This window comes from Ustilago hordei (assembly GCF_900519145.1).
Source record: "Ustilago hordei strain Uho2 genome assembly, contig: UHO2_contig_23, whole genome shotgun sequence".
NCBI lineage: Eukaryota > Fungi > Basidiomycota > Ustilaginomycetes > Ustilaginales > Ustilaginaceae > Ustilago > Ustilago hordei.
The window spans coordinates 378,062-401,361 of record NW_024545265.1 but is presented as its reverse complement, the minus strand read 5'-3'; the positions used below and the strand labels follow the sequence as shown (position 1 = coordinate 401,361).

At 52.5% G+C, this 23,300-nt stretch overlaps 6 protein-coding genes across 6 annotated transcripts; 1 reads left to right on the top strand and 5 right to left on the bottom strand.

Moving 5' to 3' along the window:
- UHO2_07116 (uncharacterized protein) lies at positions 1–3,814 on the bottom strand (the record flags this gene model as incomplete). Its single annotated transcript, XM_041556572.1, has 3 exons — positions 1–3,409; positions 3,501–3,662; positions 3,756–3,814. 3 exons carry the CDS (start codon positions 3,812–3,814, stop codon positions 1–3), a joined length of 3,630 nt encoding a protein of 1,209 aa, XP_041412506.1.
- Positions 3,815–11,497: 7,683 nt separating this feature from the next.
- Positions 11,498–12,592, bottom strand: UHO2_07115 (uncharacterized protein; the record flags this gene model as incomplete). Its single annotated transcript, XM_041556571.1, has 1 exon — positions 11,498–12,592. One exon carries the CDS (start codon positions 12,590–12,592, stop codon positions 11,498–11,500), a length of 1,095 nt encoding a protein of 364 aa, XP_041412505.1.
- A 1,676-nt stretch (positions 12,593–14,268) lies between these two features.
- Positions 14,269–15,755, bottom strand: UHO2_07114 (putative small subunit of ribonucleotide reductase; the record flags this gene model as incomplete). Its single annotated transcript, XM_041556570.1, has 3 exons — positions 14,269–14,394; positions 14,477–15,286; positions 15,426–15,755. The coding sequence occupies 3 exons, from the start codon at positions 15,753–15,755 to the stop codon at positions 14,269–14,271; spliced, it is 1,266 nt and encodes a 421-aa protein (XP_041412504.1).
- Positions 15,756–18,076: 2,321 nt separating this feature from the next.
- Positions 18,077–19,380, top strand: UHO2_07113 (uncharacterized protein; the record flags this gene model as incomplete). Its single annotated transcript, XM_041556569.1, has 2 exons — positions 18,077–18,846; positions 18,942–19,380. The coding sequence occupies 2 exons, from the start codon at positions 18,077–18,079 to the stop codon at positions 19,378–19,380; spliced, it is 1,209 nt and encodes a 402-aa protein (XP_041412503.1).
- A 136-nt stretch (positions 19,381–19,516) lies between these two features.
- Positions 19,517–20,707, bottom strand: UHO2_07112 (uncharacterized protein; the record flags this gene model as incomplete). The annotated part of the gene is made up of 2 exons (XM_041556568.1): positions 19,517–20,519; positions 20,637–20,707. The coding sequence occupies 2 exons, from the start codon at positions 20,705–20,707 to the stop codon at positions 19,517–19,519; spliced, it is 1,074 nt and encodes a 357-aa protein (XP_041412502.1).
- Positions 20,708–21,424: 717 nt separating this feature from the next.
- Positions 21,425–22,780, bottom strand: UHO2_07111 (related to SNG1 ### protein involved in resistance to nitrosoguanidine and 6-azauracil; the record flags this gene model as incomplete). The annotated part of the gene is made up of 1 exon (XM_041556567.1): positions 21,425–22,780. The coding sequence occupies one exon, from the start codon at positions 22,778–22,780 to the stop codon at positions 21,425–21,427; it is 1,356 nt and encodes a 451-aa protein (XP_041412501.1).
- Between the last annotated feature and the right edge of the window lie 520 nt (positions 22,781–23,300).

Sequence of the window (23,300 nt, the reverse complement as noted above, 5' to 3'; positions counted from 1 at the left end):
TCAGAGAAGCTGCTGGAAGTAAAAGTCCATGGTTGCAGAGGATGGCAGCCATTGAACAGAGTAGGCAATGTTGTTGCGGTTGGTAGCAGCACGGATGATACCAGTGCCATCTTGTGGGAGACAAAGTGCAGCCTTGAAGGTCAACAGGAGGCTTGGCGGCAGGGTGGCAGTGAGGAAGTACTGAGGCACTGGAACAGTGGTGATCAGTTGCTTGATCTTTGCCATTGATGGCCGGAAGGAGTCTTGTGTGATGCAGACATGACACTCATCAAAGAAGATGGCTGCCAGGCACTCTTGCTCCACCATCTCCTGTGCCCAGCTGCCAAAGTGCTCGTTGTAGCAATTCTCTGCAGCCACCAACACAAGCTGACTTCCCTCCACCTTCTTGGCACAGTTGTACCCAGACCACTTGCTTGCAATGATCCCAACAAGCTTGCATTGCTCCAGTAGGTCCTCCATGAGTGCAATGAATGGTACAACCACCACCACCACCGAGGTAGGAGGAAGCCAAAACAGAGGTGTCATGAAGAGCACAGACTTGCCAGTGCCTGTTGCCATGACAATGATCAGTGGTGACTCACACCTGTGAATGGCATTGAGTGCATATGCCTGCTCCACTGTCTTGGTACAGTGGCTACCGGTGACCTTGAAGAGGGCTTTTCTGACCACAGGAGGTATTACAGCTGAACGGTGGTTCTCAACAACAGGAGGGATGATGTTTGCAAGGGAAGCAGATGGCTTCTCCTCCACCTTTCTCCTGATGTGCCGGACATCTTCCTCCAACTTGTCCAACTTGCGCTTGAGATCCACAGGCAAGGCAGCATTGACACATGCAGAGCCTGCCTGAGGAGGTGCTGCTGCATCCAATGGCTGCACAGCATCCTGGTAGCGTGAAGCCAGACACCAGAATGCATGCCACCTCTTGGAGACAGAGAGCATACAATCCAAGCTCTCCTGTGTCAGTTCAAGTAGCATGCTGCTGTCCAGACCATAGTGCTGCTGAGCAGTAGACGTGGAGTGACCAGCTTGCAAGTCGTGAGAATGGTCAGCATACTCCTCTGAGGGAAGGCCAGGCCGGATGAGCACCTTGTCAATGCTGACTGACAGCTGCCGCCAGTTGCATATGTGGAGAGAACTTGCTGATGGGCCAACAAACTCCTGACAAAGACTCTGTAATGTCTTGCTGATGTCATTGGTCTGCCATGGCTGACCCCTGTGATTGACAAGGAGGAGAGCACTTGGCTCCCGTGCAACTTCTACCGAGTTGAAGAGGAGGTGCAGGAAAGGCACTACCTCCATGACATAAAAGAGCACCAGCTGGCCAACAGCATGAGGGAGGAAGCGAGGGATGAGCTTGGATGGACCTTTGCCCTTGTTGCTGGCAAGCACAGTGACAAAGTGACCATCAGCAAGGAAGAGGTTGCGCTGGCTGACCAATGTGTTGGTGTGCTGCAGCTTGACCAGCTCTGTGCCTCTTGCCAGCAGACCACTGGTGAGCTCAATGAGCACAGCAAGGAGCTTGTTGAACTCATTGTGAAGGGCAAAGTAGGCATGGGCAGCAGCCGTGTCAAACTCTGGCTCTGCTGAGCAAGTATCAAGGAGCGGTTGATGCTGAGGAAAGCCTTTGAGAGCCTGATGGAGGCAAAAGGTGCCAGTATCTTGCTTTGTAGCAGTAACAAAGCTGTAGCCTGGCTCCCTGTTGCAGAAGTGGTCCTTGTATGTAGACAGATCCACATGCTTGGACAAGGCACCATCCTTCAGCAGCAGCTGCTCCAACAGAGAGGTGGCACAGTCCAAGGTGCCTTGGACAAGGGTGTGAAGGCGGCTGATCTTGATTGTGTTGGTGCCATAAGTCACCAGTGTCCTATCCTCAGACCACCGGAAGTAGAGGCTGCTGCCATCATCCTTAGCCAGCTTGGTCCCATAGCAGAGAAGGGATTGCAGATGAGCACTTGCCGAGTAGCTGTTGTTGAACAGGTAACGCTTCATAACTGCTTGAACCCCCTTGTTGATCTCTGGGACTGGCTTGCCAATGAGAGTGCCATGCTCTGGGTGGAGAAGGTGGTGATGCATCACTGCACGGAATGCAAACTCCAAGTTGACCAGGATCGAGGTTGCTGTATTGACCGGCTTGGATGTGCCATCAGGAGAGAGGCAGAGGTGGAGGAAGGTGCATAGCAGAGGAAGACGTTCCAGCTCACCATAGGCAGGAGGATCTTGGGTGATGAGGTAGACACTGATCGACTGGATGCCACTAAATGCTTGCAAAACCACATCAGGATGCATGGAGACATCAACATCCAGATTGGGATCATGGAAGAGGTCCTGAAGGTCCTTGAAGAGCCCTGCAAGCTGTTCACTGATGCCAAGGTGTGCATCCTGATCATCATCACCATAGTAGCCAAGAACCTTGCCATCTAGCATGACATGAGCCAGCATGGTGATGAGCATTGCCCAGCAGTCAGCACGCTTGATGACTGTGGGTTGATCAAGGGAGTATGGATGGCTAGGGGTGTCATCAAAGGCATGGAAGGTTTGCTGCACCTGGCGGCCAGATTGAAGAAGTGCCTCCATCCACTGCTGTGTACACTGTTGTGTCATGCCAAGCAGCCAGTGAAGGAAGTCCTGGTGGGCACCTGGCCACTTGTGAGGGTTGCAGCCAAGGGAACCAATGGCCGCCACTGGCTTGCCAGCCCAGTACTCCTGCCAGCCTAGCTGCTTGAGCCATGGGCTGAGATTGCCAGTCACAGTTCGTGGTTGAATGCCCTCCATGTCCAGATCTGCCTTTGCCATTAGCTCTGCATCCTTGGCAAAGAATGCTTCCAGCTGCTCCTTGAAAGCTGCATCCTCCTCTGTGTTGATGTTGGTGTTGATGTTGAAGGCAACAGGAGGGGGTGTAGGCTCGAGCTTGCTGTTGAAGACCCACACATAGCGGGTGAAGGGACCACTGGTGAAGATGGGCTGAATGAGAACAGGGTGGATGACAGAAGCCTTGCCATCATGGCTGCTGCGCTGGTGCTTGTATGCAGAGGAGCTCAACTTGACAGCATACTTGCAGATACTGCAACAGTAGCCATCAAATGTATCAAGCTCCTTGATGAGGTTGATGGGGAGTAGATTGGTGTTGATGCTGACAGTAGCAGGGCTGACAAGGTCGAGAGTAAGGAGTGTCTCCTCCAACAGCTTGATGCCAGTCTTGGTGAGCGGATGATGGTGGGACTTGAGGTGCTGAGACACATTGGCATAGGTTGGGATGAGCGGCAGGTGGTGAGTGCACTCAGGGCAAGTGCAGAGGAGAAGAGAAGGGTGCTGGAGGAGGCAGAGGCAGAAGCTGCAAAGCTGGTTGGCAACCTTCAGATCAACTGGAGCAGCAAGAGCAGTCTGGTTGGCAGCAGGGAGCGGCAAAGTGCTGTTGATGACAAGGAGAGCATAGATAGCACAAGTGATGTCAGTTGATGCTGATCAAGAAGATACACTGGAGAGAGAAGCAGTGTACATACAAGTCATCATCACTGTCAATGGCATCAGAAGGAGCAAGGTCATCAGCTACTGGAGATGGGAAAGCATCATCAGGGTTTGAAAGAGCATTGGCACTGTGCATCACAAGGTTCTTGATGATGGCAAGAGGAACTTGGCTTTCAGTGAAGGGGTTGATGCTGCTACTGTGACAGTGACAGCAAAGCTCAGTAAGAGACAGAGACTGGTCAGTTGGAGATCAATAGGAACAGGCAAAGGAAGAGGATAATAGCACATACCTGACTGCAGCAGCAGTGTTGATGCTGGCACCAATGGAGATGGAAGATGATTGAGACATTGTAGATTGTGGTTGGTGTTAGCGGCAAGAAGAGCTAGATGTTGCTGGTGTGGTATGGTGCTGAGAGATGTGAGCATTGAGGAGACTTGCCATAGCTGTGAAAGAGGGCTGGTATATATGCTAATGCTGAGGAGCTCAGGTGTTGGCAATGACAAAGTCAAAGGATGCATGTGCAGACACACACACAATGATGATGGGGAACAACAACATTGGATTGCTGAGTGTGGGAATAGAGTACAGGCGGTGATGTGAAAGGTGATGTGCAACAAAGCAATGATGAGAACAAAGGGTTGAAGATCGACTAAGGATTGATGATGAGCAAAGGCCTGGAGGAAACAAGTGGCAATGGTGATGTGTGGTGATGGTGAGAAAAGCAGCAGTGGCAAGAACAAAGGGGTGAGAGTGTAAAGGACAAAGGTGTGAGAGTGTAAGAACAAAGGTTAATGATGTCGACAAAGGTGTGAGAGCATAAAGGACAAAGGCTGATGATGTTGACAAAGGTGTTGCAAGGCTGATTGGTAGTGAGGTGTGAGTGTGAGAGAGAAATGATGTCGACAAAGGTGTTGTAAGGCAGAGTGGTAGTGAGGTGTGAGCATGAGAGAGAACAACAGCTGATGAAGACAAGTGGTGATTATGTTGTGTGGTGATGATGAGAAGTAGTGGCAGCAAGAACAAAGGGCTAAGAGTGCAAAGGAGGCTCATGATGTCGACAAAGGAGTTGTAAGGCTGAGTAGTTGTGGGGTGTAAGTGCAAGAGTTGTGCTGGAGCTCTGCATTGCTCTCGAGCTGTGCGCTGCTCAGATTGCGTTGCTCCAGCAGAGTGTGCGTTGCTCCAGCTGTGAGTGCATTGCTCCAGCTGTGAGTGCGTTGCTCCAGCTGTGAGTGCGTTGCTCCAGCTGTGAGTGCGTTGCTCTCAAACAGTGTGTTGTTCTCGAGCAGTGCGTTGCTCTTGAGCTGTGTGTTGCTCTCGAACAGTGCGTTGCTCTCGAGCTGTGCGCTGCTCAGATTGCATTGCTCCAGCAGAGTGTGCGTTGCTCCAGCTGTGAGTGCATTGCTCCAGCTGTGAGTGTGTTGCTCCAGCTGTGAGTGCGTTGCTCCAGCTGTGAGTGCGTTGCTCCAGCTGTGAGTGCGTTGCTCCAGCTGTGCGTTGCTCAATTTGCGCTGCTCCAGCGAAAATAAATTTGTTTGCATTGCAGCACTTGAGCAGTGTAAATTTCGAGTGCGTTGGGGGTCAACGCAGTCGCGTGAATTTCGAATTTGGCGGAGCGCAATTGTGTGTTGCCCACAAGCAAGACACACCGGCTAGGGCTAGGGTTTGCTGGGGTTCACAGAGGTTGAGGTACATTGAACATAGATGTACTGGGGTTTACCAAGGCTTACCAAAGTTTGCCTAGCTTCATCAAAGTTTACCTAGCTTCACCAACATTTGCCTGGCTTCATCAACATTTACCTAGGTTCATTCATGTTAACCTAGGTTCATTGAAGTTTTCCTAGGTTCATTGAAGTTTACCCCAGTTCATTGAAGTTTACCCAGCTTCATTGAAGTTTACCTAGGTTCACCAAAGTTCAAACCTAGTGACCAAACTTTGATGGCCCATATCTCAGCCACCGCGGAACAGGGTACTGTGAGACTTTGCATACACATAGTCCTAGGGTATCCCTACATATCTCATTAGTACAGATTTCATGTTTCCAAGGGTCTCGCTGGGAACACCCTTGTAACCCTAACCCTAACCCTAACCCTAAGCAGAGTGTGACCTCCTCTCGATTGCTCTGTTTTCGATTGCGCTCCTGCCCATTGTGGTCCTGTTGATTGCACTCCTGTTGATTGCACTGCTCTGGAATGTGCTGCTCCAGCAGAATGAGCGGTACTGTCGATTGCTCTGCTCTCGATTGAGCTCCTCTCGATTGCGCTGCTCTTGATTGAGCTCCTGTCGAATGCACTCCTGTCGATTGCGCTCCTCTCAATTGCGCTCCTCTCTCTCGCTCTGCTCTCTCTTGCGTTGTGCTACTTTCGAATGCGCTGCTCTCTCCTGCTCTGCTCTCTCTTGCGCTACTTTCGATTGTGCTCCTCTCTCCTGCTCTGCTCGTGATTGCGCTCCTCTCGATTGCGCTGCTGCAGCAGAGTGCTCGCTCCTGTCGCTTGCACTCCTCTTGATTGTGCTCCTGTCGATTGAGCTGCTGTTGATTGCACTTTTGTCAATTGCGCTCCTGTCAATTGCGTTCGTCTTGATTGCGCTCATGTCGATTGTGCTGCTCCAGCAGAGTGAGCGCTCCTCTCGATTGCGCTCCTCTCGATTGCGCTCCTCTCAATTGCGCTGCTCTCAATTGTGCTGCTCCAACAGAGTGTGCGCTGTCCAGCAGTTCGCTGATGAGATTGCGCTTCTCAGATTGCGTTGCTCCAGCTGTGTGTTGCTCTTGAGCTGTGCGTTGCTCTCGAACAGTGTGTTGCTCTCGAGCTGTGCGCTGCTCAGATTGCGTTGCTCCAGCAGAGTGTGCGTTGCTCCAGCAGAGTGTGCATTGCTCCAGCTGTGAGTGTGTTGCTCCAGCTGTGCGTTGCTCAATTTGCGCTGCTCCAGCGAAAATAAATTTGTTTGCGTTGCAGCACTTGAGCAGTGTAAATTTCGAGTGCGTTGGGGGTCAACGCAGTCGCGTGAATTTCGAATTTGGCGGAGCGCAATTGTGCGTTGCCCGCAAGCAAGACACACCGGCTAGGGCTAGTGTTCGCTGCTTCGAATTGCGCTCCTCTCATTTGCGCTCCTGTCAATTGTGCTGCTCCAGCAGAGCGAGCACTCCTCTCGTTTGCACTCCTCTCTCTTGCACTCCTCTTGGTTGAGCTCCTGTTGATTGAGCTCCTGTCATTTTCACTCCTCTTGATTGCGCTTCTGTCGATTGCGCTCCTCTCCAATGAGCTCCTGTTGATTGCACTTCTCTCTGCTGCTCTTCTTTCGATTGCTCTCCTGTCGATCGAGCTCCTCTTGATTGAGTTCCTGTCGATTGCGCTCCTGTCGATTGCACTCCTGTCGATTGCGCTCCTCACTGCTACTCATCTCTCGATTGCGCTCCTCTTCATTGCGCTCCTCTTCATTGCGCTCCTCTCAATTGCGCTCCTGTCGATTGAGCTCCTCTGAATTGTGCTGCTCCAGCAGTGGAGCGCTCCTCTCTCCTTCTCTGCTCTCGATTGCGCTCCTCTCTACAGCGCTTCTGTCGATTGTTCTGCTTTCGATTGTGCTACTGTCGATTGCTCTTATCTTGATAGCACTCCTCTTGATTGCGCTCCTCTCTGCTGCTCTTCACTCGATTGCGCTCCTGTCCATTGCGCTCCTCTCCAATGAGCTCCTGTCAATTGCGCTCCTCTTGATTGCGCTCCTGTCGATTGCTCTGCTCTCGATTGCGCTCCTGTCCATTGTGCTGCTATTGATTGAGCTCCGTGCTGTTATCAATTGCGCTCCTCTCTCTTCCTATGCTCTCGAGTGAGCTCCTGTCAATTGCGCTCCTCTTGATTGCCCTCTTTTCGATTGCGCTCCTCTCTCTTGCTCTGCTCTCTCTTGCACTCCTGTCGATTGCACTCCTGTTGATAGAGTTCCTGTCGATTGCTCTTCTCTTGATTGCGCTCCTGTCGATTGTGCTGCTCCAGCAGAGTGAGCGCTCCTCTCGATTGCGCTCCTCTCGATTGCGCTCCTTTCGATTGCGCTCCTCTCGATTGTGCGCATTGCAGCAGAGTGAGCTCTCCTCTCGAATGCTCTGATCTCAGTTGCGCTCCTGTCGATTGCGCTGCTCTCAATTGCGCTCCTCTCTCTTGCTCTGCTCTCTCTTGCACTCCTGTCGATTGCGCTCCTCTCTGCTGCTCATCTCTCGATTGCGCTCCTGTCGACTGTGCTTTTGTTGATTGCACTCCTCTTGATTGCGCTCCTGTCGATTGCGCTCCTGTTGATTGCGCTCCTGTCGATTGCTCTGCTCTCCATTGCACTCCTATCTCCTGCTCTTCTCTCGATTGCGCTCCTCTCTCGATTGCGCTCCTCTCTCCTGCTCTGCTCTCGATTGCGCTCCTTTCGATTGCGCTCCTGTCGATTGCGCTGCTACAGCAGAGTGAGCGCTCCTCTCTCTTGCACTCCTCTCTCTTGCGCTACTGTCGATTGCTCTCCTCTCTCCTGCTCTGCTCTCGATAGAGCTCCTGTCGATTGCACTCCTCTCTGCTGCTCTTCTCTCGATTGCACTCCTCTCTCTTGCGCTCCTGTTGGTAGAGCTCCTCTCTCCTGCGCTCCTGTCGATAGCTCTGCTCTCTTTGCTCTGCACTCGATTGCGCTGCTCCAGCAGAGTGTTAGCTGCTTCGAATTGCGCTCCTGTCGATTGCGCTCCTCTCGATTGCGCTCCTCTCGATTGCACTCGTCTTGATTGAGCTCCTGTCGATTGTGCTCCTGTTGATTGTGCTCCTGTTGATTGTGCTCCTGTTGATTGTGCTCCTGTCGATTGTGCTCCTGTCGAATGCGCTGCTCTCTCCTGCTCTGCTCTCGAGTGAGCTCCTGTCGATTGTGGTCCTCTTGGTTGCACTCCTCTCGATTGCGCTGCTGCAGCAGAGTGAGCGCTCCTCTTGATTGCGCTCCTCTCTGCTGCTCTGCTCCCGATTGCGCTCCTCTCGGTTGCTCTCCTCTCGATTGCGCTCCTCTCAATTGTGCTCCTCTCTCTCGCTCTGCTCTCGATTGCGCTACTTTCGATTGTGCTCCTCTCTCCTGCTCTGCTCGTGATTGCGCTCCTCTCGATTGCGCTGCTGCAGCAGAGTGCTCGCTCCTGTTGCTTGCACTCCTCTTGATTGTGCTCCTGTCGATTGAGCTGCTGTTGATTGCACTTTTGTCAATTGCGCTCCTGTCGATTGCGTTCGTCTTGATTGCGCTCATGTCGATTGTGCTGCTCCAGCAGAGTGAGCGCTCCTCTCGATTGCGCTCCTCTCGATTGCACTCCTCTCGATTGCGCTGCTCTCAAATGTGCTGCTCTCAATTGTGCTGCTCCGACAGAGTGTGCGCTGTCCAGCAGTTCGCTGATGAGATTGCGCTTCTCAGATTGCGTTGCTCCAGCTGTGCGTTGCTCTTGAGCTGTGTGTTGCTCTTGAGCTGTGCGTTGCTCTCGAACAGTTCGTTGCTCTCGAGCTGTGCGCTGCTCAGATTGCGTTGCTCCAGCAGAGTGTGCGTTGCTCCAGCTGTGAGTGTGTTGCTCCAGCTGTGCGTTGCTCAATTTGCGCTGCTCCAGCGAAAATAAATTTGTTTGCGTTGCAGCACTTGAGCAGTGTAAATTTCGAGTGCGTTGGGGGTCAACGCAGTCGCGTGAATTTCGAATTTGGCGGAGCGCAATTGTGCGTTGCCCGCAAGCAAGACACACCGGCTAGGGCTAGGGATCTGCAACACTATTGTTCCTAGCACCAAAATGAACAACTTTCATTAATAGGTCAACACATGTTGAAAGTCATCCCTACCGGGCAGCCCCTTGTAACCCAAACCCAACTTTCATTAATGGGTTGACACACGTTGAAAGTCATCCCTACCGGGCAGCCCCTTGTAACCATGGAGACTGCACTACGACCATGCTCTCTACTGGTATCGACTAGATCTTCGATACCTGTGCTCCTTCCATATGAACCAGTGACCCTCCTGCTTCTTGAGCATCTAGGCCCATGACAGATAGCAAGGAGGAGGAGCAGTGTCGAAGGAGTCGACACAGCTCAAGAGACACAGGGGTGCCAAGCAAGAGGAGAGGCCTCCTGAACAGTACTCGATGAAGAAGGTACTCTCTGGAGAGAGAGAGCAGGAGCAGCGTCGCTGGCGATGCTGTGAAGAGGTATATAACCATGCTTTCTCATCATCAAAGGTCGAGTGGATCCTCATCCACTCTACTCACCATATAACTAGTCAATACTTTAGAAACATAAGTACTCATTAGTTTCAGTCAGCATAGCAGCAATCTATCAAGGTTGCTCCTCATCGTAGTGTGTGTGTTGTATCACCACTACCTGACGTCCGAAGGTGCCCATAGCAGGTTAGCAGTCCAGATCAAGATAGAACCGAAGGCAGTAGTCCACTGTGGTCTGGGGATCACCTCAAGCATCAGTCAACACACTGGACACTCATGTTGACACCACCAACACCATCACCAACACCATCAACCTCATCATCATCAAACACTCACACCAGACCTTGGTGTCATCATAACCTACGCATCGATATTGATTGTGCCGAGCTACCCCTGAATGGAGTGTCCACAGAGGTCAGCTGAAACCTATGATAGTATATACAACGAATGCCACCTGCTGTCACTGTGCAACTTGATAGTCGCCAAACGACTAGCTCGAGACAGATACCGAGACAGTAGCTGTTGCGCAGTTTGATAGTCACCGAGTATCTCGACAGACCGACCTGGGTTTCAGGCGCGAGACCCCTGACACCTTGCCTGTACCTTGACGAAGGTGAGTTCATCTGGGTTGATGGTGGATATGGCCATTCTGCCTTCACAGTTGGACCATTCTCTCACATTGCTGCCAACAAGAGTCGAGACCTTTGACACTTCAACTACATGCTCTCTCAAGTCCAAGTACAAGTCGAACATGCCATTGCATACCTGAAGAACCACTTCCAGTACCTTACAGGCTATTGTGGTAACATCTACCATTTCAAGGACTGCATCACTGCTGCCAAGATGATCCAAGCCTGCATTGTTGCCCACACCTTTGCAAGTCAATATGACCATCCTGCTGATATTGCCAACCTGCTGTTGCCCTCTTTCTCTGAGGATGAGGTGAGTGAGGTTGTTCAAAGCCTCCAACTTGATGCCAGTGATACACAAGAGCTCAGGAGGACAAGATGCACAAATCAGCAGGAATATGAACTGGATCTTGCCACTGCAACACAAGGAATGTCACAGTATGCAGTGTCAAGACTTCGAAGTTCTGCTGCACATGATCTTTGAGAGGGTTTGTTCCAGGTGCTGTTCAGATCCACTGGGTGCAATGAGGAAGACACTACTGCATTGTCTTGATGTCATGAGAGGACTACTGTGGACTACATTGCCATGACTCAAAGTGCATCAGCTCAGAGACAGGAGCAAGTCTTGACACAACCATTCTCGATCTGACAGGCACTCTCTCTTCTTCTGTTCAATACAATTCTTCTCACCACCATATGAAACATTACATTGAGTGCATTGTGTGAAGAGGAAAGCAAGATATAAGCAAGCAATGGGTAATAGTGATGAGAGCAACAAGTAACATGACCACTGTTAGGTTACATATTTTATTGGCCATATGATTTCATTGTGTTTTTGGAAACCTGCTTTTCCTTGGGGGGGGTTCAAATTCCCTCCAAAAATGCGCTCTCGAAAAAACCCGCGTTTTTAAAATCGCAAAAACTTTGATACCCCCTATAGCTGATTTCTATAGCAGTTTTCAGGTTTCTGGTGCGCGACCGCTTACAAGACTGTACACTAGCCTTAAATCTATCATCAATTCATCACCCTTCAACTAAATCGGTCGGAAAGAGCTTACTCGACAGATTTCACCGAAATCGGCTAGAACCAGCTTTTCCAGCAGATTTTGGGTTTCAGACGCACGGCCGCTGACAGCTTGTACAGACGGTCGAGGCTTGAGCGGACTTCTTGTGAGATTGCATATGATTTGTCTTGGTGATAACTGATGTTGTGATCAGTGTTTGGTGCGGGAGAGGAGCTGGTCGCTTGGCACGCCGGACCAACCTCGCTCCTCGTAGTCAGCAAGGCTAGCCACCATGTCTTGAACGACGTCTCGAAGTTGAATGTATTTGAGATCGAGAACGCTAGTCGCTTTAGAGCCGTCAAGCTCATTCTGCTTGACAGTCGAACCTTGACCTTGTTTGCCAACGGGGACCTGCTTCTTCCAGTCATAAGGCACGCTGCTGTCGCTGTGGATGATGTCGACCACATCTTGGTAAACAAAAGGACCGAGTGAGGTTGCAAAGCGGTTGTTGCCGGCGTCAGGCCGCACAAGGGCTTCCACATGAGCATAAGCTACATCACGCACATCGACGCAGTTGCCAGAAGGAGCCAACAAGTCGCCCTCTTTCTTGGAGCCGTGAAGGAGACCCCAGACGAAGCCGACCGAGGTGTTAAGCTTGTCAGGTGCGTTGACCTGGTGCAGGATAGGACCAAAGACGAGAGGAGGGTTGATCGTGACAAGATCCCAGCTGGGCTTGTTCTCTTCAACAAACTGCCAAGCGGTCCTCTCTGCCATCGTTTTGGAAGCACGGTAAGCGTCGGGGCCCTCCTGATCCTTGCCTAGCTTTTCGGCATTCTCGACACTGGAGATGTTCCAATCTTTCTCTGTGTAGACGATGTGGCCTTTGCGGGTGGAGTCGAGGATGGCAGCAAACGATGAGGTGATGACGACTCGCTTGACACTGCTTCCGTGCTTGTTGATCGAAGTGAGAACGTTTCGAGTTCCGTTGACGGCAGGGTTGATCAAAGTGCGCCTGGGGTCACCTTCGATATTGAAGTGGAAAGGTGAAGCGGTGTGAAGCACAGCGTCGACATCTTTGACAGCTTCGTCGAAGGCACCTTCCTTTTCAAGGTCTTCGGCGATGAAGAAGCTAAAGTTGTCGGAGTGCTTCTTGAAGACATCTTGCAGATACTTGCCCTTGTCACCAGAGCGAACGGTTGCTCGAACCTTGTGTCCGCGTTCGAGAAGCTGGTAGACACACCAGATGGCGATGAAGCCGGAGCCACCGGTAACAAGAACGTTCGACTTTGGCTGAATGGCTGGCATGTTGTGTTGTGTTTACCTTTTGGCGTTGACAGAGTAGCGACAGCGAGCGATGAGATGGGTTGCAGATGAGGGTCAGAATGGCGAGATGATGGTGAACAAGGCAAAGGAAGGAAGAAGGCGGAGAGGTCGTTTGTAATATGGACATTCCCCGTTTGTGCGAAACAGCAAGACTGAACTCGTCTGAATGCATTGCCGTGTCCGTGTCGTAGTGGAGCTCGCTCGCAGCAGTGCAGCGTTCAGGTTAACGTTGTCCTACTTTCGAGACCGGCAAACCCCCCCACACACGTAATTCGTGGCTGACCTCAAGGCTTTGAGGGTCAAAGCGCGGATTTTTGAGAGCAATTGCCGTTTCGTACCGGCCGGAATGGCAGCTGGCTCTGTGTCGAGACGAGGCATGATCACGTCCGAACACGTCGCATTGCGGGCATACTCGCAACTTCTTGCAGCTTGTTGACTTCTCACGTTAAATCACACAAAGGTGAGTGGAATTGTTGATAGAGTGTTGTATTGCCGGCGCTACACCCCTTTGTGGCAGCTGCTGCACAAATGACTGATCGATCTTTGCCCACTACTTGAACGCTCTTCCCAAGTACAGCCTCGACACTCGACTACCCGATCGCTTGTTCTCCCTGGCAATGCACCAGCACCAAATCCATGGCGAGAATGGCTTTCTCGAAGCTGTCGAATATGCTTCTTCGAGCACAGCGCAGAATCGAGTCACTCCTGCGTGACAACTTGAGTCGGGAAGTAAATGTTGAATTGCACTGTTCGATAGATGATTAGCGCTTTCACGAACATACCTGACGGCCATATATCACTATCAGTCAGCTGTTGTGACGAGAATGCTTGAGGTGATGAAGCGGAATCGAAGCGGCCGCAACAGCATTTCGCAGATCGATATCGAGCGAATCTGATGCTGAAGCCAGGAGATTCGTTCTTCTCAGTTGGTCGTAAGTCTTGGACTCAGCTTGCCGATCCTGTCTTGTTGGTGTTCAAGAAGCATCTAATCGTGGGATGTCTGTGGCGGAAGTAGCACTTCGCAATGAATCTCGATCCGGGAAGTAGTCTTAAGATCAATCTTTTGCCACGACTTGCGCGAGAGCGCGCGCAGATCACGTGGCCCGTGCTACGATCACTGATATTCGCGTCTGTACCAAACGCGACTCTAGTTTCGAGACGCGCGGTCGTTGCTCTAGCTCAGGTGCATCGGGCAGACAGAGAACATAAATGTGCTGAGTAGCTCTGCTCACACGCACGGACGAAATGTGAAATCGGTCGAGTCACGGGTTTCTGGCTGATTTCAGCGAAATCGGTCAGAACGAGCCCATCCGGCAGATATCACCAAACGCACCGCTAGAAGGGCTCATCGATGCGTCGCGAGTCAAGCGATCTCATAGGATCGAAGGGGCAACCGTAAGGGGCTCGTCGCCATCACTGGTGGCGAACGGAGAGATGGGATCCGGTTCCGGTTGCAAGCTCCTCACGCACACATATTACGTCAGTATTTGGGACTACTGATCTTCTTTTCGTCTCCACTTCTAACTCAACAAACATGACGAGACTTGGAGCGAAGAAAGACTTGGAAATGCAAATAAAGAAGAGTGCGAGAATAAAGTACAAAGGAGACATGCGCAGGACTATGAAACATGGACTGGAACGTGCGACAGGAAAGCAGATCAGAAGTCCTCCTCCAACGAGAAGGAGTGGGTGTTCTTCTGGATACCATCGCCGCTTTCCTCTCCCTCACGGCGGGCGACACCAGTCTTTGCGTACTCAGCAACTTTCTTCTCAAAGAAGTTGGTCTAGGATAAGAGAAAAGAAGATGGAGAAGGGAAGAGTCAGTAGGCTGAATGAAGTTGAGACGTGTGGCTGGCGAAAACTTACCTTTCCTTGAAGAGAAATCTGATCCATGAAATCAAAGGGATTTTTTGCGCCCCAAAACACCGGATTTCCGAGCTGAGTGAGCAGACGATCGGCCACAAAGGTAATGTACTGAGACATCAACGTTTGGTTCATGCCGATCATTGCACAAGGAATTGATTGGGTCAAGAACTCGATCTCGATTTCGACCGCCTCGGAAATGATCTTGAGGACGGTGTCGGGGTGCGCGCGCTTCTTGAGGTGGCTGAAGAGGAGGCAGGCAAAATCGGTGTGAAGACCCTCGTCACGAGAGATGAGCTCGTTAGAGAAGGTGAGACCGGGCATGAGACCGCGCTTCTTGAGCCAGAAGATCGAGGCAAAGGAGCCTGAGAAGAAGATACCTTCGACGGCGGCAAAGGCAACGAGACGCTCAGCGAAGGTGGCCTTGCGGTCGTTGATCCATCGAAGGGCCCATTCGGCCTTCTTCTTGACGACGGGGATGGTCTCGACGGCGTCAAAGAGGAACTCGCGCTGCTCGGGCTCGCGGATGTAGGTGTCGATGAGGAGCGAGTAGGTTTCGGAGTGGATGTTCTCCATCATGATCTGGAAACCGTAGAAGCATCGGGCCTCGGCGGCCTGGACCTCGGAACTGAAGCGCTCGACGAGGTTTTCGTTGACGATACCGTCAGAAGCGGCGAAGAAGGCAAGGACGTGAGAGATGAAGTGACGCTCGTTGTCGTTGAGCTTGTTGTCCCAGTCGTGAAGGTCCTTGGAGAGGTCGATTTCCTCGGCGGTCCAGAAGGAAGCCTCGGCCTTCTTGTACATTTGCCAGATCTGTCTCGAAAGCAAGATAAGGCGAGGTAGAAGGGATGGGGAGAGGAAGGTTAGTAAAGAGGCTCGAGAGCAAAGACTAAGAGCGATAGCGAGCATGTCCAAGGTGTAGAGATGAGGGAAGAGGGAATGCGAAACTTACCTCGTGGAATCGGATGGGGAAGAGAACGAAGCGGCGCTTGGACTCGACGAGAAGAGGCTCCTCCTCCTCGGGGAGGTCGACCTCTCCAACGAATTTGCCGTGAACGTCGTCGCCTTTAGCAGTGACATGCTCGGTAGGAGGTGCTTGGGAAGCGTCGAGCTTGTTGCCCTTGGTGAGGAAGGTGGGCTCAGAGAAGTTGTCGTCAGCCTCGGCGAGGTTGAGCTTTCCAGCGCTCTTCTTAGAAGGAGAGGCGTTGACGTCGATGCCAGCGAGGCCGGCAGCCACCTTCTTGGAAGGGGTCTCGAGGTTGTGCTGAGTGACGGCAGACATTGTGAATTATTGTACGGGGTGGGTGGCGATACGGGGGTGGGTGGCGATGAGTGATGGCTGCAACGATGTCGGCGTCAAGGGTATCGGTGGTTGGTAGCGAGGATGTCAAGAGTGTTGACGAGGAAGAAGGAAGCAAGAAGTTGTCGTGGTAGTGGATTGTGATAGGAGGTGAAGGACCTGGATGGAAGAAAGGTGTCGAGATGTCGAGAAGGAGCAACTTAAGTAGTTGTTGAGCTCTGTTGGAGACGCGCGGCGCGAAAGGAGTACGAGCGGAGTGGGAGTGGGGAGGTAAAGGTAGGACGTAAAGGTAGGACGAGAAGCGTGTGGTGTTGGCTGCCTTTGAACGATCAACGCGTTTTGCAAAGTCAGCTCGGCGTCAAGCGGAATGACAGCAGCTGAGCAGTCAAGCAAATTTGACACGAATTCTCGCCATGCTGACATCAGACGAGTGTCAAACAAGAGAAAGGTCAAAGAAGAGAAAGAAAACTCTTCTTCGCTCTCTACACGACGCGCGAAGAAAATTGGGGCACAGTATTTTCTACCTATCCAGAGCGCGTCGAGGAGAGCGAGAAGAAAACAAGGATCGCGGTCTGCTGAGGAAAAAAAATCAATTATGGCCGACGCGTAGAGTGTGGCAGAGAAGCGTGTTGGTGGGCAGCTCGACGTGTCTGATGCTTGAACCCTTTCTTTCTTGCTTGCTTGCTTGCAGTAGCAGGGATTGGGAGCGCATATGCTGGTCACGATTGCTTTGCTGTCCCAACAAGCTGAAACTCGGTCGACGTGACAAGCAGCGAGGCGTCGAAGGAGCGTGAGTCGATGGACGCGCTCTCATCTGCTTCCGCTCGGCGTCGTGTAGAGAGCTGATCCCGACGTTGACACACTGTCCGCGCACCGCAGAAGCCAGACTGACATGAGAGAGAGCTTGGCTTCGAGCTCAAATGGCGCTTGACATTCCTTCTGATCCTCGTTCAGCATTTGTGCAGCAAACTGCAGCTTAGAGCTGAGACCTGGCTTGGCCTTATCGGCGATTAGGTGAGCTCAATGAGCTGACTCGATCGTCGCAATGATCTCAACACTTTTCGTAGCAAGCATGCCCTCGCAGGACCAGTTGGCTCTGCTGTCTTCCGCTGTTGGTGCAAAGCAAGGCGACAGGGGTATGTAGGGAGACTGGAGGGCCGATTGTTCAATAAGAGACCAAGCTTCTCGGAGGAAAGGAAGCTTAACTCCAGACCGCAAGCGAGGAGAGAGAGCTACGGGTATTTCTGCTTGCTTTGAGACAATGCAGTACCTAACGAGCTCCGGTGTGCACGTCGTCAGACTGGGACGGCTGGACGAACGAGAATGACGGACCAACTCGACGTGCATCTCCGTGCTCGCGTCGCTGAAAGGTTGATGTGATCCTCTTCGCGACTTGGCTGCTCGCTCTTCTCGTGTGAGCATGAGATGTCCAAGACAGTGGCCTGACCTGATTCTCAACGACAGAACAGACTGGCGTGATGTGAGGAAAGTAGCTTGTTGCCAAGTTAAGGCCATTCCTTTCCTTTCGCATTCTTCTGCAGCGCAAAGACAGGGGCGGTTGCAGTCCCGCGGCGATCGCTTCTTGATCTGATAAGATCATCTCCCTCATCCTAAATTCGGTTCTTGCAGATGAAACAGGAATGAGCAAGTGGTTGTATGTACACATCGGCGATTTCATGCCTTCGAGAAGGGTGGGTCGGTCCGCTTTGCCGATGCACATCCTCAACCTCGGGGCGTCTCTTGTTTGACAGCTCTGCCTTTCTTGACTGTCCTTCAAAGCTGGTCCTCTCAACAGACCTGGCTGGCCTGTTGAGAAAGCAAGTGCAATTTCGGAGCCTGAAGCTCGCTTGTCCGCTTGACTCACGCTCAAAGACGCGTTCCTCGTCGCAGTTTGACCATGTCCGGCAATTCGAAGCAAGCGCTCCTGTACCCTTACAAGGCCTCTGAGAAGCTGTCCAGCCTTCAAGTGGAGTGCAAAGCTTTGAGTGTGCAGCTTCAACTTCTGAGCCGTCTGTCTAGCTTCAAAGCGGAAGGGTGAGCGCTTCTGCTCGCTGCACGGGTACATTTGAAAGCCGTTAGCCGGTACAGTGTTCCTCGCTCAACCTTGCACACCCCTTTCTTCATGGTATCCTCTTTGTCAAGGCCATCTGGACGGACCGTAGCTACGCTTTCTGCAAGACCGCCATCCACGCAGCAGCAATCTCGTCATTATCCCTAAGACGCAGCAGCACAATACCATCGTCCACGAGCCTGCAGTGACATCTGGACGCAGGCAGGCTTGCTCTCGGGCGCTTCTCAGCAGGATGTCGGTGCCGGTGGAAAGGCTGGCCATCAGACATCGCACCTCGGACGACTTCCCGCTTGCTGTCACCATCTTCAAACCCAAAGCATCCGCCGACGTCAAGGCTAGTGTCGTCTTTGCAAACGCTACAGGTGTTCAGGGTCGATTCTATCACAATGTGGCTGCATGGCTTTCGCAAAATGGCGTAGCCGCCTACACATTCGACTACCGCTTTTCGGGTGCATCCTTCCCACTCGAATGCGAAACACAAAAGCTCGCAGAGGATGAAGACTACTTCCAAGAAGCACTGCGCAAGTGTCCGGACAACGTCGACCTTACCACCACGTGGTCTAAGGTAGACCTTGCCTCGATAGTTCGGCTGGCATACCGATCCAATCCACAGGCCGATGTGACCGTCATCGGACACAGTTTAGGCGGTCATCTGATGGCTGTTTTACCTTCAGATCACATCTACGGCCCTACGGCCAAAGTCAGCCGTTTCCTTAACGTCTGCGGCGGCAACGCTTTTGTTCAGAACCAGAAGGAACCCGACGCAGCAGAGTTTGGCTTTATGGAGATCGTTGTCAAGCCGCTGGCAGAAGAAAAGATCTTTCGGGCTGCCAACCTGGGTCTTGGATATGATCTGCCGTATGGTCCAGGCGTAGAGTGGGTTCAGTGGTACTTTCATCCCCATTTTGCCTTCAACCGTCCTGAGAACCTCAAGCTCGTTCGCAATCTCAAAGGCAAGCGCTTGCTGTATATCGGCTTCCAAGACGATGAAAAGATCGGCAAGTAAGTAGCTCTGTCCTTCATCCGCTCTTGCTGCCACAACCTCAAGCGTCCATGCTAATCACATCTCCGCATCTTCTCCTTTGCCTTTCCTGCAGAAACATGATGGAAAAGTACCTCGGCATGTTTGACCTCTCTGATGGTCTCAAGCAGAGTCTGTGGATCGATCCTGTCAAGAAAGGCTGGCCAGCTTGCGGTCACGTCAATGCTTTCACCAAGAGCAAGCAAGCGAATCTCGTTCCGGTTGAGCACGGAGAAGCATATACATCACAAGCCGAGTTCGAGAATGCCATCTCACCTAACCCGAGGCCGCCACGCAACACACTGAGCAAAGAGGAAAGCATCTGGAAACTGTTTTTGGACTACATTCTTGGAAACGAGGTGGATACATCACAAGCCGAATACAAGATTTGGCAGCCACAAGACGAGAGAGACATTGTACGCGAGCAGAACGAGGAAGCTGAGTCGCGTGCCAAGGAACCAAGGCCCGAAGACGTCATCCTCGGTCTTGTACCGCCACGCAAGGCCAAGCTGTAAGGAAACGAAATGTGTAATGTAGATTGAATACAATAAGAAACAGATCTTACGGACATGACAAAGGCTTGCGTAGAGCAGCTAGACGAGCGCACGCCGCTTTGAAGCTGTCGTCGGTGTGCTGTGACTGCCTCTAGATTCAAAGCATCGCAGCCAGGATGAGCGCTGCACAGACGGGCAGCATCGAGGCAAAGGATTTGAAGGGTAGCTGAATCGCCTGACCGCCGCTGTTGGCACTGACAGGGCTCGTGGTTCCGTCACCCTTCCAGAGCTCGGGACTGCGAGTGGAGTCGGCATTGATGGAAGGCTCGATCTGGGACATCCAAAGTAGCCAGCTGGGCAGGTACTGGTCGGTGGTCTTAGTGGCCTGGTCGGGCAGGAACTGCGGCGCAGAGCCACTGACGGAGGTGAGAGAAGAAGCGTGATACTGGACGCGAGCGCTCTTGGCAGCTTGAACAAAGCGATAGACTGTTTCGGGAACAGTGGTGCCAACGACGGTGGCTCCATCGTTACGCATGAGTACAAGGGGACGGAAGCCGTCTGTCTCGTTGATCGTCTGCACCGAAGCGTTCGCGGGACCGAACTTCTGAGCCAGACCAAAGCCTTTGACGGTGTTGTCGACTGCGACACTAGTCGTACTGGGCTCGGCGTCGAAGACGTCAAAGACCGGAGCTGGATGCGGACCCATGAAAGCAGTGCCGGAAGTAGCAGCGAAGAAAGCGGTCAGATCTGCCGCAGTCGCACTTGAAGAGGTCAGGCTGCTTGTGTTGGTATTGTAAAGCGACCAAGGGAGCAACTGCTCTGAGCGATAGAAAGCGACGCTGCTGACGGTGGTGTTGGGGAACCTCTGGTAGATGGAAGAATGGATAAAGATCTCTGCAGGTCGGAGAGGTGGATCATAGTCGCTGAGAGCAGCCGAAGTGATGACCGAGTCGTTGATCCTGACGATGGCGATGTCGGCTGGAGTGACATGGGCTGCAGAGCTACTACCGCCGGTGACAAGGTAGGAGGTATCGGGTGCAAGTGGATCGCGGACTGAAATATGGCCGAGAGAGTCGTCGGCAATGCCCTGATAGGCGAGGATACGGGAAGCGTTGACAAGCTGATGCACAGCGAGCTGACGAGGAGTAAGCTCGGGAAGACTTTGAACAGAGCAGAAGGTTCAAGAGAATGTCAGCATATCGGCGCCTCGGAGGAAAGACATGGAGGTATGCTCAGAGGGTAGCGGTGAGAGTAAGGGGAGGGCTTCCTGAACTCACGATTGGGCGCCAACGAGTGTGCAAGCCAATGTAATCAGCGTAGCGATTAGAGCGGAGATGCAGAACGGCATGATGTCGATGTGCACCGAGTGTGAGTTGAAAGCGTCTGATATAGAGGTGCAAGAGAGGACTACGACGTTCGGTCGGGGGGGGGAGGGGGAAGCAGGGCGAAAAGGATGCTGGGCGGAGGCGAGAGCAATACTTATACCCTCCGTCTTTCAACGGTGGCAAGAACGAGGGTGGCATGCCAGACAGAGCTAGAGAGCACCATTACAGTCTACTCTGTCAAAAGCGCCTCTGCATTTCGCTGCCAAGCCACTTGTTCCCACGCAGAGTTGTAGCTCAGTGTGACAAAGTGATGGTAGGAGATGATTCTGTTCGGCAGAGCCGTAGCAGCTGGTTCGGAAGGGCCGTCGGCTAAGGTAGAAGCACAAGGCAAGGCAAGGCAAGGCTGCCGAGATTGTGCGCGGTTCATCCGACTGCAACAGGCTGGGAAGAGATCGGAGCTGTTCCGACACGATGGAGCGGTCAACTGGCTGGCATGCATTGACTTGAACAACGTCGGACAGTCCGATCCATGCACAGACCTGTACTCTGTACAGTACACAGGCAGGGAAGATCTGGTAAAAGTGATTTGTCTATTGCCAACGGAAGAGATGCAATGAATGAGAGATGCGATGAATGTGAGATGCATCGTTGCAAGAGCAAGCCAAGAAGCGACCGGCATCTCGTGCGGGTATACAGAATGAAATCAACTGATCAAAGGCGGTGTTGAGAACGCATACGCCTTACGACCAATCCGCCGGCTTGGCATTCTGCTGAGCCAAACGAGCCTTGAGCACTGACCTCTGCTCCATGCGACTCCAGAAGGGCAAGGTGAGGAAGATGACGACGAGCCATGCCCACAGGATACCGAACCATTTGAGAATCTCGACAGGCTCGCCAACGTCAAAGATGACCTTGTTGTATACCTGTCGGATGCTGTAGAATGGCATCATATAGCCGTACTTGTACAAGCAGGGGCTCAACTCGATCGGGAAGTTGACAGTTGAGATATTCAAGATGATCCACAAGACCAGAGCGAAGCCGACAAATTTTTGACCCACAAGTGACATGGCGCACTCGGTGACAAAGCCGAGGACGCACATGCCCATAAAGGTGACCGCCCACCACATCATGAAGCCGGCGCCGTAGCTGAATGTGCGTCCAAATGGTACCTCGAAAGCGATGTTAAGGAGCGAGACCATGAGCGACATGAACAAGTACCAGACGAGCGGAGCAACGAGGCGCAAAGCTACCAAAGATCGGAACTTTAGATACGGCAGAAGGCCTTGGCGAGCGGCGAAGTTGGCCATGGTAGCGTTGAAAGCAAGAATGACGACGTAGATCAGGCCAACTACCAAGACGGCAATGGCGACAGGTACGTTATAAGGCCGCAGGTCGCGGCTGTTGAGCACGATCGGCGATGCGATGGTCTGCGGAGCATTGCCCAGATTGTTGACGGCGGTCGCGTTGCCAGCGATGGTGGCCAAGTATTCCCCTGCGAGCTGCGTGCTGAGTTGAGCAAGAGCCTTGTTCAGTGTAGTTGTAGCTGGGGAGAGCACCATAGAAGGAACCACCTGGAAGTTGCGTGAGGTGGCATACGTCGCCGAGACGAGCGATCTGGGATCCCAGGATGCATCGCCGTTCGCTCGCGCCTGCTCGAGCTTGGCGGTAGCGTGTTGGACAATCTCGACGATCATCCAGGTGGACATCGTGTTGGTGACCTCATAGTCGAGCTGTTCTTGAGTAGGGAAGCGAGCCGGATCGACAACAAGCCAAGTGCTGTGAGGCTTGGGTCCCTTGTTAGCAGCGAGCAAAGCTTCTTGCACGGCGGCACCGACCGCACCCGAGTCACGGTTAACGATCCATGCGGTGAGATTGGGCGAGAGATCAATCTCTTTCCAGACGGAGCCCCAGTAGATACTCATCACCGCCCAGATGACAATCGTAATGAAGAGGGTGACAAATCCCATGGTTTTGATGTATCCAATTCGCTGCTCGCGGATACGAGGAGACCAGAAGGACTCCTGACCCAACTGCGGCGGCTGACGCGCTGGTGTCGCGGCAGCGACAGATTCGTCGGCCATCTCTTTCTCGTTCATAGCGTGTGCTGGTGTGGTGTGCTGTAGAATTGGCTCCTCCCGTGCTGCTGGAATCCGAGCGTTGAACAGGCGACATGAAGGATGTCTGGGAGCTGCGAGGCGTGACTTTGCAGTGATGTCCGTCAGCTCCAGGGAGGGGGCGCAAAGGGATTGCGGATGCTGGTAGCTGCTGAACAGGGGTGGGTGGACGATTCTGAGAGCAGCTCATCCGGAAATGTCTTATATGGCTTGGACCGTTCAAAGGCGTACTCCAAGAGCACACAGACTGTTCGCAGCAATTGACCGGGTCGACGCAAAGTTCGGCCAGGGTGGCAATGGCCTTCCCACGGGGTCCGACAGACGATTGTTCCCGGGTTGTAAGATTTCCAAGAACCGCCGACGGTTCGGTTGCCTGTTCGGACTCGACTGTCACGCAAGATATGAAAGGCGGAGAAGGGTGGCCCCTTACAAACACTGGAATTGGCAGTGGCAAATGGCAAATACGCCGGCATTCTCGCAACGCATCCAACACAGAGAGAGA